The sequence below is a fragment of the Somniosus microcephalus genome, chromosome 2 (assembly GCF_052327205.1).
Source record: "Somniosus microcephalus isolate GS21.2 chromosome 2, FLI_Smic_1.0, whole genome shotgun sequence".
Taxonomy (NCBI): Eukaryota; Metazoa; Chordata; class Chondrichthyes; order Squaliformes; family Somniosidae; genus Somniosus; species Somniosus microcephalus.
The window spans coordinates 103,123,412-103,137,482 of record NC_140988.1 but is presented as its reverse complement, the minus strand read 5'-3'; the positions used below and the strand labels follow the sequence as shown (position 1 = coordinate 103,137,482).

The 14,071-nt window shown below is 49.7% G+C and overlaps 1 protein-coding gene across 1 annotated transcript in view; it reads left to right on the top strand.

Annotated features, from left to right (window-relative positions):
* The window catches only part of tmem154 (transmembrane protein 154), an 83,272-nt gene that overhangs the window by 42,105 nt on the left and 27,096 nt on the right, over nt 1-14,071 (top strand). The window contains exons 4-5 of the mRNA XM_086011834.1: nt 2,231-2,316; nt 2,771-2,828. Of these exons, the coding sequence (XP_085867960.1) occupies nt 2,231-2,316; nt 2,771-2,828 (144 nt within the window). The remainder of the gene's footprint in view (nt 1-2,230; nt 2,317-2,770; nt 2,829-14,071) is intronic.

Sequence of the window (14,071 nt, the reverse complement as noted above, 5' to 3'; positions counted from 1 at the left end):
CGGTGGCAGGGGGAATGAAGACTCCCGGCCAAAGAGTTGGGTGCAGAGGTGGAAGCAACGGAAGAAGAGCTCAGCTTTGTACTGAGCTCGAAATTCATTGAGGTGGGGTGTAAAAGGATGAAGCTGAGGCCTTTGCTTAGGACTGATCATTCAGGGTCAGAGAGAGGAAGTTCAGATGAGATAGTGAAAACACGGCAAAGTGTGAGTTTGGAAGGAGGAAAGTGATGGGGAAGAAGGATCCAGAGGGGCATTGGTGTCTAAGAGTTGTTGAAGCTTGCGATCCTTGACATCTAAAAGGGAGAAAAAAAGCTTTTTGTTAAAGCGCCGGATGAGGCGAAGGGTGAAATGGAACTGCGGACCAGGACAGCTTTGAGATAGAGTGAGTCGGTGTTGCTGAAGAGAGAGCTTGAGAGCGTGCATGTGGCGGCTCATGGCGTTGAGTGTGGATCTCAGCATGCGGTGAGAGCAGTGGTTTGAGGAACGCTGAATATCTTAGAGTTATTTGTAATCCTGGGTGGATCTGAAACATGAAGGGTGGAATTTTAGTTGGAATCCACGTGGAGTGAGTCGGAGCCGGAGACAGTTGCTGAGGAAAACAATGTGGCTGTGAAAGTGAGTTTTGGTAGATACCTGATCAAACACGAGAAGGGATTCTGCTGTTACTGTTTACACCTCCTCTAGACCCATCTTTTGTTTCTTTACTTGTCCCATTACCATCCCCTTTTGCCTTGCACCATCATCCCTTTTTTCATTTAATCTCTCCTACCTTCCACCCTATCACAGACCTTCCCTTTTGTTCTTTCCTCCCCTCCCTCCTTTTCCTGCCCCTGCACTTGCTTATAACCTGTTACATCGCTAATTTTTTCCAGTTCTGACGAAAGGTCATCGACCTGAAATGTTTACTCTGTTTCTCTCTCCACAGACGCTGCCTCACGTGCTGAGTATTTCCAGCATTTTCTGTTTTTATTTCAGATTTTTAGCATCCGCAATATTTTGCTATTGAATAAATATCTTGCAGTTGTTGATAACCCATATGCCAGGCATGTTCCTGCAAATATTATTTTAACCACAGATTACATTTTTTTTCATTGGATAAAGCAGAATAGTTCCTATTATGGGCATGAGCTGATGTCGAGCCTTCAGGGTAGATTGGATTTTCCACATGGCTATCTGAGGCAATCAGAACCAAACTCAGCAGAGGCATGCACACCCCTCTTCAGCATTGGCCAATTTATGCAGGTGTGAATGATTAATGCGTGGTTAGCAGCTGTGTCGAGTGGCTCATTCGGCTTCCTGCCACAGCATAAGTGAGCTGCTAAAGATATGCCTAGTCAAAAGGAAACCCCGCCCAACTCAGCAGCATCAGTGCGGCGCTGTTCAGTTGCGTATTAGCTCTTCCAGGAAGGTCACAGACTAAAGTTGTGTCCTTAGAATGCATTGAAACCACAGGAGAGAAAAATAACTCTGAGTTAATGCATTCTCAGCATGCTAAGCCTAATTGCAACCCATTTGTGACTTGATGGGGCCGAATATCCTCGCCTCTTCCAGTGCACTCCTGCTGTAGCTCTGGCAGAAGCCTTCCCGACCTAATAAGGGAGTTTCCAATGGCCTTGTTTGGGATTGGAGCCTCTCCCTGCATTAATCAGGACTATTGATGTGAGCAGGGCAGGAGTGGGGACTCCTTTTGCTGAAAGTTACCATGGCCCTGTCATCACAGAAGCCTGGTGGATCCTCTGAGGCTGGAAAGCCTTAGAAAAAAAGAGGCATATTGGCCTCTTCAATGACATTTGTTGGCCCATCTGGGTTGTGGCCTGGACCCTCAAAGACTGGGCAGGAAAAAATGTTTTCCTATTTTTTTTTATTATTGGCCATAAAAATCATGTTTTGAACGGGACCTGGTACCCCCTCCGACTGGAAAAGGATGGACACTCTTTCAGCCTGTGGGGGCAGGTGTCTGAGAATCGCACATAATAATGTGGTTATCTGCCTCTGTATGCAAATGACTGGATCTCCCTCTGACCACACGCACAACTAATGGAGTCAACACTGGAGGTCCTTGGTGGCTGTGATCCTGGAGTACTTGTTGGGATTGTGCCCTGAGGATTTTCCGCCCCAATATTTTTGATAAACTAGAATATTACATCGTTTTTTGATAGATCAGATATGATGCTCTGACTTTTAAAACTGTGAACAGAAAACATTACTAATAATAATTATTTTCCTTCGTAAGCCCTATTTTTGAGGAAGAAATAGCTTCTGTGATGGAAGTTGAAATGGACGAACTCGACAGATGGATGGGCAGCATGAAAAAAACGTGTAAGTGAACAATCCTAAAATACACAAACAATTTCAGCACTGTCGGATTGTCCCAATTTAACCAACTATCTACAAAGGAGACTGTAGGGCAGTGGATTTGCAGGTGTAGGTCTTGGTTTGAATCCAGCCCAGATTGACATGATGAAACTCTCTCTGACAGCCTTTCTCTTACCCCTTCTCTCCTCTCTTCTCCCTCTCCCTCTCCCTCCCCTCTCCTTCACCCTCTCTTCCCTGCTCCCCCATCCCTCCCTCACTCCACCCTCATAATATCCTTGGGAAAAGTTCTTTAAATGACACATTTTAGATTTCAGTGCGGAAACATTATTTTAGTTATTAGAGAAGACCCACAGGTGCACAATCTGCAAATACCCCTGCCCTCCAGAGTCAAGCTATATGCGGTATTTGAAAGTGTTGCTGTGTTCCATCTATTAAATACACTCCTAAATCATTTCAGCTCAACATGAGAGTTTACCAGATGTCGGCGAGGACAAAGACCTGAAACCCAAGTCAAGGTAAGTGTCAGAGAGAAAGAGTGAGCGAGGGAATATTAGTTTTGTAATTCTGAAGGAAAACAAATCTACCTGTATTTAACTCCATAAAAGTATTGCTTTCACAATCTAGTATCTAAACAAACCATGCATAAATTTTTTTAAAGTTGTACTTGTCAAGGGTTAAATAAATGTCTTCGTTATCCTACACTAATTAAGTTTACAGTAGAGCGTATTTCATCACACATTCTACTGGAAAACCATAATCACACATATTGTGGCAGGTCATGACAAGAACTAACAGGAAGTGGTCTCAAGTAAAGCGGCAGCACAAGCACAGAGCAGACTAAAGCACCAGAGACATCAGTCAACCGATGAAGACAGGGGTCTAAGCAACAGAAAGATGATTCATTGCACCTTGGCAAGAAGAAAAAAGGTGTTGGTGTTTATTTGATATTAACAAAGACTATTGCACTACCATATCCTGACACGCTGACACCTTAAGAATGCAGACGGCATACATCATCGATATTTGAAACGTTCTGACATAATAAAAGGCTATGGCCTAGAAATTCATCTCGAGCGGTGACGCAAAACGAGTAGGATTGGATCGGCCGCCCGTTATACGCAGGGCCTGATATTCAGTTCCATTGATTGCAATAGACCTGAATGTCAGGTGCTGCGTATAACGGGCAGCTGATCCGATACTGCCCATTTTGCACCACCGCCCGAGACAAATTTCTAGGCCTATGTACGTGTAAGTTTTATTATTACTAATACTATAAAGGTCGTGTCTATTTGCAACACCAGATTTCTGATTGGTCCCCTTGGAGGACAAGACCAGATTTCTGATTGGTCCCCTTGGAGGACAAGACCAGATTTCTGATTGGTCCCCTTGGAGGACAAGACATACCCAATAGTTTGTCCGGAATGTGTAATTTGATCCTGCCAGCTGGAGTAATCAAGATCTTTGCAATGTGTAATTTGATCCATTCATTGTGACAGCCAGGCTCCAGAGCTCACAGTGCTAACACTACTGCTTTCCGAGAATAGACTGGGCTCACCCTCCCAGGTTAGGAGCACTCATAGCGCTCATACTGCCGAGTTCAGATAGGAAGGAGTGAGGTCATGGAGGGATTTTAACATGAGGATGAGAATTTTAAAATCAAGGTGTTGGTGGACAATGTTCCCCCTAATTTCTTTTTGGGTGCGCGGTGCCTTTACTGGGCTGCGGGGCCCATTCACATTTTCACGGATGCGCAAAATCTCTCAATCAAAAGCCAGTAAGTGGCCTGCGCAGGACCTCTAGACAGCTACACGACCGCCCAGCTTATCGGGACCGTTGTTGGTGGACCAGGAGCCAATGTAGGTCAATGAGCACAGGCGTGATGGGTGAATGGGACTTGCTGCGTGTTAGGATATGTGCAGCAGGAGTTTTGGATGAGCTCAAGTTCATTGAGGCTGGCCAGGAGAACATTGGTAAGTGTGTGATGGTGAGGTGAAGCTATGAATGTGAGGCATGAGTCGTTTTTAGTAGAGATTGTTGGTCGGTGAGTGATGGGGGTGTGGTGCATTGAGCAGTGTGTGAGTCTAGTGGTGCAGATGGCGGGATATGGCATTTGCAGATTAATTCACTGACCATGACCACTCATGTGAGGTCACTAAACTTCTTCCTGCACTGCGTCCAGGTCCTCAGGGCTACACTGCTGGCATTCACCACAATGCCTATCTGCTCCCAGTGCCTTTTGCGCATTTGCCTGGAGGGTCTCCTGGCCCCCTGTAGAAACAGGGCCTCTGTTCTCATGTTGACCTCCTGCACCAAGACCTCCAGGGCTGCATCGGAGAACCTTGGCGCACGCTTTCCCCTGTTGTGACATCAGTAGTCCTTTTTGCTGCTTGGACTCTATTCCCCAGCCAGTTGAATCACCCGGTACCGGCAGAATGCACCCCCCCTTTAATGGGCACTGCGATTGCAATGCAGGATCAACCCACGCCTGTTCAAAGTAATGCACGCTAACTTGGTGCTGCCTGCTGATAAACATGATTGTGGTGTTCAACCCAGCATTAAATGCGCTGCTGAGTGGCCCAAGTTTGTGCAAGGATAGCTCCAATTAAAGCTAGCCTGCACTGCTTAAAGATAGTCTGCACCTCTTAAAGGGGAGGTGCATTCTGCCTGCAGATCGTCATTCATCTGGCTGAGGAAGATACTCAAAAAGCTCAAACATGATGACACAACAGAGGAGCGAGCGTGCACCAAGGTTCTCCGATATAGCACTGGAGGCCTTGATGCACGAGGTCAATTCAAGGAGAGAGGTCCTCTTTCCACAGGGGGCCAGGACACCTTCCAGGCAATGGACAAAAGTGCAATGGGAGCAGATAGCCAATGTGGTGAATGCCAGCAGTGTTGCCCTGAGGACGTGAAAGTAGTGCAGAAAGAAGTTTAATGACCTCACATGAGTGTTCAAGGTCAGTGAATTCATCTTTAAATGCCACATCCCACCACATGCACCACTAGCTTCTCAATGCACCACACCCCCATCACTCACCTAACAACAACCTCTACCAAATACAAATCATACTTCACATTCATAGCTTTACTTCATCCTCACATATTTACCACTGCTATAAGCCTCACATCCACAAGGGAATACACAAGGGTGACTAGTTGATTTGTTAGGTTATATTGGATGGATTTTTGGATAAAGTTGATTTGGAATGTTTCTTTTCTGGTGGCTTTTATTTCAGCATAGTGACCAAGAGGACACTGTGATGGTCAGTAACAGAGGGAAGGTAAAATGTGGGACTATTATTGATTGGTGAATTGGGGTTGCGTTCACTCGTACCACTGTCGGATGAGTCGATCACGGACACCCCGGGCATAAAGGAGCTGTCTAGGTTGCCTCCTCCCTTCTGCTTCCTCTTCTTCGACTTCCTCCTCTTCCAATTCCCCCTCCTCCTCTTCCACTTCTTCCTCTTCCTCTTTCTTCCTCCTCCTCCTCCTCCTCAAGCTGGTTGCTGTATGCTGAGTAGCAAGGGCTGAGTGGCAACCTGGCGAGGTTGTGAAGCATGCAGCAGACCACGACTAATCTTGAGATGTGCTCTGGTCAGTATTGTAGGTCTCCTCCAGAGTGGTCCAGGCAGCAAAAGCGTTATTTAAGGATGCCAATGGTCTGCTCTATCAGATTCTCATTGTTCACATGCTGCCCATGTGCAGTTGGGTTGAGGAGCGGAGTCATGAGCCAGGTGATCAGCAGATAACCCTTGTCGCCCAGTAACCTCCCTCTGTTCTGTCTTGGTGGCTCAAAGACTGAGGGAACACCAGACTGGTGCAGAATAAAAGCATCATGACCACTGCCTGGATACCAGACATTCACTATCATGATGTGCTGAGCATGGTTGCGCACCAACTGCGCATTCAGCGAATGGTAACCCTTGCGGTTGTGGTACATCCCATCATTTAGACACGGTGCCCGCAAAGCCACGTGCGTGCAGTCGATGGCGCCCTGCACCATGGGGAAACCCGCTATCCTGGCAAATCCACGCGCACACTATGCCTGCTTCTCTCTAGTCAGAGAGAAGACAATGAAGTCCCCTCTCCTGGCATAAAGAGCGTCTGTCACCTCTCTTATGCAGCAGTGGACAGTGAACTGGGAGATGTTACAGATGTCGCCTGCTCCAGCCTGGAAGGATCCTGACACGGGGAAATTCAGGGCCACGGTCACCTTCACAGCCTCTGGCTGCGCTGTCCTTGCCCTGGTGTGAGGCTGCAGGTCTGGTTGCAAGAGATCTGTGAGCAGCTCCTTCGTAAAGCGCAGACGCCTCACACATTGCTCCTGGATCAGGCTGAGGTAAGCGAATTGCTCTCGGAAGGCCCTAGGTGGGTAAGGCCTCCTGCTGAGAGCTCTTCTCCCCCTCCTCCTCCTCCTCCCTCTGTGAGCAGCTTGTCCTCTTCTTTGCTGCCTCTGCTCCATCTCCCTGTCATGCTGCAGGCCAAGGGGGGTGACAACTAGAGCCCCCATGACTGGGAGCAAGTGATCTGACCAGAACCCTTGAAGTCAGAATCTAGGCCTTCTCCACATGCAGCACCACTCCCAGTCACCTCACCAACTTTAAACAACTCTAGAAAGCTCTAAACAGTTCCACAACCTTACACAGAGCCAGTAGAAATTAATCAACAACTCACCTGAGAGTGGTTGCTGATCCCTTTAAATATCGCAGGTGGGGGATCCTTTCAACTGTGCGAGGTTAACACAGGGCATTACTTCCAGCGTTGAAGACGAAAATGGCAGCGCTGGCATCAAATCAGCGTTGCACGTTGATTGACGTCACGATCTGCCTACTCTACATACTTCTGGTGCATGCTCCCAGCGCTTTTGCCCTCATCAAGATGGCATCCGGCGCGGCCCACACCAGAATTGTGCACGCGCGGCTTGGATGCCATTTTTTGACCCAAAATGGCATCCATAGCACCCAAACAATGGATGCTACTCAACCGAATTTCTAGGCCATGATCTTTATTCTTCTTGGTCTAATCAGTTTGCAGCATTGGAGAATTTGACAGGAAGTCAGCTACAACCGAGACCCTTTGACATACCAGGATCTAACTGGTGATTGATTTAAAAGTCTGAATGTTGCCAGTGTTCTGTAGTAAGTTGAAACAAGTCCAAGCAGCCCTTTTGGATTTAAAAAACATAAATAACAGGTTGCTTTTCATCAATAACGCCTTGAGCCAGGATCTGTATTTTTATTAACTGTAATAACATGCCAGAAAAGAAAAGGAAACCTCAAGCGGGATCTTAGGAACAGCTGCAGACACGGAAGAGAGTGTAGTGTGGAAAAGGAAAACTAGTCTTTCCTGAAGAATTTATCATGAAACAAATAGCCAAAGCTGCACATAGTGGTCTGATAGTACGAGCAGGTGGCGATCATGGTGTTACCCTGGGGAGACAAGTGGAAGTTGCAAGAAATAATGAGGAACATAAGAAGATTATCAGCCAGAAAAAACAAAAGCTATAATGCAGATAGCACAGGGTCGACAGAAACACGCTGGGCTTCTTTGCGGCAGAGTTCTATCGCCTGTGGTTTTTCTATCTCTCTTTGCCTCACTTTATCCCTTTGTCTTCTTCTGCAGGAGCTCTTTATTAAGGTATTATTCTCCTTTTCGCTGGCTCTCCCACGCCACACGCCATCGTTAGGCATGGGCACCCCACCCAGGCCGTTGACGTTGCTGCTCCAAAACTGGATATACAACAGCATGAAAAAGTGGCCTGGGGTGGCTCTTCCTCCAGCTCCTTCTCCGTCCCTCCCTCTGGGGCTTTTTCTGGCCTCTGCTGGATACCTTCCCACGATGGGATGGCTGAGATTACAGAGTGCAGAGGCTGAATGATGTGAGCTCATGTCAATAGCACAATGCTTTGAAGCTCCAATACACAACTCCCCCCATTTCCCTCTCCCTTTGGCTTTCTTCTTTTCTCTCAACAGTGCTCAACCATCCTGTCTTTTCTTTTGTAAGGTTTGCATAACAGTAGACAATAGTAACATGGACAAATCTCCAAATCTTTTGAGTATTCTCCTCTGGTAGTTGTTGAGAGTACAAAAAGACTTGGAGAAATTGTCCTGGGTACCAATGAGTAAATTGGAGACTTTCCGTGATGTAATTCATGCTTCAGTAACCCAGGATCACTAAACGATAAATAACTCAAAGTTTGAACTCTGGCATAAAGGACAGAATTTCAGAGAACAGCACCATCTAGGCGAGTGTTTCATGGGCAGGAGAAGCTGTGTGTAAAGTTTCACTACTGGCATTCTGTGTAGTCTTTTCAAATATAGAAAGCGTTGAGATAGACCTGACATAAGCACCAGTAACTCATACAGCACTGCTTTAGTCATAATTTTGTAAAGGATTCACGGTTCTGACAGCTCTCTTGTTATAGCTTTGCTTCAGTCATAATTTCATAAAGGACTGACAGTTCTGACAGCTCTCTTTGATGGACTCTAGTGTGGAATAAATTACCCTCATCAAGTCCATTAGCTACATGACTTTGAACTGTATCCTGTCCATGATTGTGTTGAGTTAAAGCAGTGTTACAGTGGGACCCATAATTTGGACTCAGCGCAGTGCACTGAGCTGACCATATCTCATAATGCGAGATCAGCTTATTAACGTATTGTGGTGCACATAACACACTAGGAGCGGGTGGGGATCAAGGGAGTGAGTTAGCTGGTGTCAGAACTCCAAGAGCTGCTGTTCACCATAAAGCTGTACTGCTACTGAAGAGAAGAAATGGCTACTGCAAGATCAAGCTGTAGAACTGCGTCATTTTAAGATGTAGTTCTGGAGGTTCTACTGCAGGAGATATGAACCAGAAGACTGGTCCTTTTTTGTCATGAGGGGCATTCTGTTGTGAAGCGCAGTATGGATGGAGGTAATAGAAAAGGTCAGTGCCATTTCACCTGACAGCAGATGCATAAGGAATTTATATGTTTTTGATAGGTTACCAAGGTGAGTATCATTATACTTTACCAAATGTTACAATGTTGCCTTACAATGCATGTTCACAGAACACCACAGTAACCTTGGAACAGCATCATAACCGGCACTCTGGCAACTCTTCACTTACTTCCCAAATGCATAGACATGCCCATGTGTTTGCTGCCACGCTGATGCATTTGCCCTGTGACCCGTGAAATGTGCCAAGGTACAAAAAACATGCACACTGCCAACAAAAGCTACCTGCATGCTGCATGTTTAGATACTTGCATAAGGTAGCAGCTAGGCTGTATATTCGAAGGAGGGCAATGCTGTTCCCAGCCACTGGAAGGAGGCCATCGCCTCAGGTGTTCAGGGCAATGTGGAGGGAAGTGGCCTAGGAGGTCTCTGCCAGTTGTGTGGTGGAACGCAGCCTGACACAGTGCCGCAAGAAATTCAGCGACCTCCGTCGGGTGGTCAAGGTGAGTACATACTTCAACAGGTCCTACATACCAGCATCTGAACCTCAGTCTGTGCACACTGCACAAAGAACCACACCGCCACCACTCCCCCACCAAACATCTTCACCTACTCAAACTCACATCACATGCACATCTCACGCCTTGCCTACAATCACAGCTATTCAATGACGGCAGGCATATCTCCCAAACACATAGCTGGACTCTGACTCAAACACATTTGTTTCTCTTGCAGGCCAAGATGGCCCACAATAGGAGGGAGCAGCAGAGAACAGGCGGGGGGGTGATACGCAGCTCCAGCAGCTCTCAGACCTTGAGGAGCGAGTGCTGCGACTCATTGGCCAGCAGGTGGTGGGTGCCATTGGCGCCGGTGATGTCAACCCGCTTGGGGTCAGAAACGGTATCTTCAGCCCCTCTCCTTCTCATCCTACTTCCCCCTCACACCACAAACCTTTCTCACTTTCCACCTCCTAAGAATGTCTGCATTCCTTGCTCCATTCCTGCCTCCCCCTGCCCTCACCTTAACGTGAGTGTTGTGCCTTTATGCTTTCAGATAATCAGCAACCAGATGACCAGCCTGTTCCTGAGCCTTTCACAGTGAGGAAGGAGAAGAGGAGGAGGAGCAACGCACCGCATCACTGCATCTCTCACCCGCAGGCACCACCTCAGATACTGGCACTATGCGATTTTTAGAGGCAAGTTTAGTCGAGGGGTCTGCACTGGGTGATGCACCGGGGACAAGCATGCTGCAGCAAGACCAGGGGGAAAGGGTAGCTCGGGAGCCAGCTCCCCGGAGAGCGAGTTCACGTGCGAGTTCTGCTGCACAGGACTCAGATGAGGACCTCGATGTGGAAGCGTACACAAGAAGGGTGAGGCCATGCACACCGGGATGATAGGTGCAATGGCAAGGGTGCCTGAGAGCCTCTTGGCAATGGTAATGAGCATAGAGGAGTCCGCCTCCAACATTGCACAGAGCTCTGAGCACACCATGGAGCCCATCGTTTCCACTGTGCAGAGGATAGTGTCCCAGAGAGACTGTGCAGATCCAGACCTCATGACGCGTGTCATGGGCGATGTGGCAGCTTCCATTGCAACACAGGCGGAAGCGACACAACGCCTTAGTGCTGTAATGCAGTCAATGGTTACTGCCATCGCGTCTCAGACTGCTCTCATGCAGTCTCAACTTGATGCCACGAAAGATCAGACTGCTACCATCGTTGTTGGGTTGACCACCGTCCACCGGGGCTTTCACGGTGTCACAGCAGGCTAGCAATCTGTGCTCCAGCAGATTGGTAGGGATGCTGAGATGCTGCCCCGGGGGAGTGAGAGTGGGTCAGTGGTGCAGGAACCTGCTGTCCTCTCTCAGGATGACATCATTCCTGATCACACCATTGCCACTCCACCATTGCACTTGTCGCTGCCTGTCATCCAGCCAGCCCAGACTGCCGCCGCCCAGCCTGAGGTGGTGCAGTGAACAGCCGAGCCTTCCTGGCACAGAGCTGGTCGAGGGCGCCCTGTAAGGCCATCTGTAATCTCTGGCACCGACACTCAGCAGCCTTCCACCAGCCCTGCTGCAGCCACTGGGGAGATGCTACGTAGGAGCACTAGATTAGGAAAGGGGACTGTAAAGAGGGGAGGCAAGGGTTTGCACAAGGGTGATTAGTCAATATTATTGTTGTATATATGTGGTTAATGGTTTTTGATGAATTTATTCCTGGATTGTTGCAGAGTTGGTGCTGTGTCACATTTCAGTTCTGGGGTGTGGTTTGGAATCACAAAGTGATGGAATGATGGCGACGTGCTCAGCAACCAGAAAGAGGACTCGAAGTCACTGGAAACAAAGTCTGATGAGGCGGTCACGGACTGACCTTGCAGAACGCTGATTGAGTGGCTGCCTCCTCCGTCGCTGCTGTTCATCCTTCTGTTCCTCCTGCTCCTCTTCTTCCTCCTCCTCTTCCTTCTCGTCCTCCTCCTTGTTTTCCTCCTCCTGAGGTGGTGGAGTTATGCCTGGTGGCAATGGCTGCGCCCTCATGATGGCCAAGTTGTGCAGCATGCAGCAAACGATGACGAAAAGTGACACCCGCTCAGCCGAGTACTGGAGGGCTCCTCCCGAGCGGTCAAGGCAGAGGACCCATTGCTTGAGCACTCCGATGGTCTGCTCATTGATGTTCCTGGTGGCAGCATGGCTCTCATTATATGAGTGCTGGGCAGGAGTGTTGGGGTTGCGGAGGGGAGTCATGAGCCAAGTGGAGGGCGGATAGCCCTGGTCTCCAGCAGCCAGCCGCAAGCTTGATGTGGTGGCTGGAATAGATCTGGCACACCGGTCTGCCGCAGAATGAAGGCACCGTGGCTACTGCCAGGATAGCCATGTATAGTCGCACACCAACTGTACATTAAGTGAGTGGTAGCCTTTGCGGTTACGGAATACCTCAGGATTGTTACGGGCTGCCCACAAAGTGACGTAGGTGCAGTCAATGGTGCCCTGCACTATGGGGAAACCTGCTATCCTGGCATAGCCACATGCACACTCGTGCTGTTTCTCTCTGGTCATGGGGAAGGAAATGTAGACCCTTCTCCTTCTGGACAGAGCATCTGTGACCTGGCGGATGGATCAATGGATGGCAAACTGGGAGATGTCGCCTGTCGCACACTGGAATGATCCAGTGGCATAGAAATTGAGGGCGACGGTGTGCTTGACTGCCACTGAGAGCTGTGGTGGTCCTGATCTCAGGCTCGAGGTCTGGCTGCAAGAAGTGGTAGAGCTCTGTGACCACGTCCTTGCTGAAGCGGAACCTTCTAACACTGGTCCTCAGTAAAATTCATGTCGGAGAACTGCTGCCAGAATACCCTGGGTGGGTAAGGCCTCCTGTTGAGAGCCCTGTTGGCTCTCCTACCTCTGGCCACATTTTGCACTCTTTCTGTGTGCCTCAGTTGCCTCCGACATTGACGTTGGAAGGTGAAGTCCAGTGCGTCGGCGGGAATTTCAGCGGCAGCAGCGGGGCTATAAAAGTCCCAGAGACCAGGTAAGGCCTCACAGCGTCGGCGGGAATTCAGCGGCAGCAGCGGGGCTATAAAAGTCCCAGAGACCAGGTAAGGCCTCAGTGCGTCGGCGGGTGTTTCAGCGGCAGCAGCGGGGCTATAAAAGTCCCAGAGACCAGGTAAGGCCTCAGTGCGTCGGCGGGTGTTTCAGCGGCAGCAGCGGGGCTATAAAAGTCCCAGAGACCCAGGTAAGGCCTCAGTGCGTCGGCGGGAATTTCAGCGGCAGCAGCGGGGCTATAAAAGTCCCAGAGACCAGGTAAGGCCTCAGTGCGTCAGCGGGAATTTCAGCGGCAGCAGCGGGGCTATAAAAGTCCCAGAGACCAGGTAAGGCCTCACAGCGTCGGCGGGAATTTCAGCGGCAGCAGCGGGGCTATAAAAGTCCCAGAGACCAGGTAAGGCCTCAGTGCGTCGGCGGGAATTTCAGCGGCAGCAGCGGGGCTATAAAAGTCTCAGAGACCAGGTAAGGCCTCAGTGCGTCGGCGGGTGTTTCAGCGGCAGCAGCGGGGCTATAAAAGTCCCAGAGACCAGGTAAGGCCTCAGTGCGTCGGCGGGTGTTTCAGCGGCAGCAGCGGGGCTATAAAAGTCCCAGAGACCAGGTAAGGCCTCAGTGCGTCGGCGGGTGTTTCAGCGGCAGCAGCGGGGCTATAAAAGTCCCAGAGACCAGGTAAGGCCTCACAGCGTCGGCGGGTGTTTCAGCGGCAGCAGCGGGGCTATAAAAGTCTCAGAGACCAGGTAAGGCCTCAGTGCGTCGGCGGGAATTCAGCGGCAGCAGCGGGGCTATAAAAGTCCCAGAGACCAGGTAAGGCCTCAGTGCGTCGGCGGGAATTCAGCGGCAGCAGCGGGGCTATAAAAGTCCCAGAGACCCAGGTAAGGCCTCACAGCATCGGCGGGAATTTAAGCAGCAGCAGCGGGGCTATAAAAGTCCCAGAGACCAGGTAAGGCCTCAGTGCGTCGGCGGGAATTTCAGCGGCAGCAGCGGGGCTATAAAAGTCCCAGAGACCAGGTAAGGCCTCACAGCGTCGGCGGGTGTTTCAGCGGCAGCAGCGGGGCTATAAAAGTCCCAGAGACCAGGTAAGGCCTCACAGCGTCGGCGGGTGTTTCAGCGGCAGCAGCGGGGCTATAAAAGTCCCAGAGACCAGGTAAGGCCTCACAGCGTCGGCGGGTGTTTCAGCGGCAGCAGCGGGGCTATAAAAGTCCCAGAGACCAGGTAAGGCCTCACAGCGTCGGCGGGTGTTTCAGCGGCAGCAGCGGGGCTATAAAAGTCCCAGAGACCCAGGTAG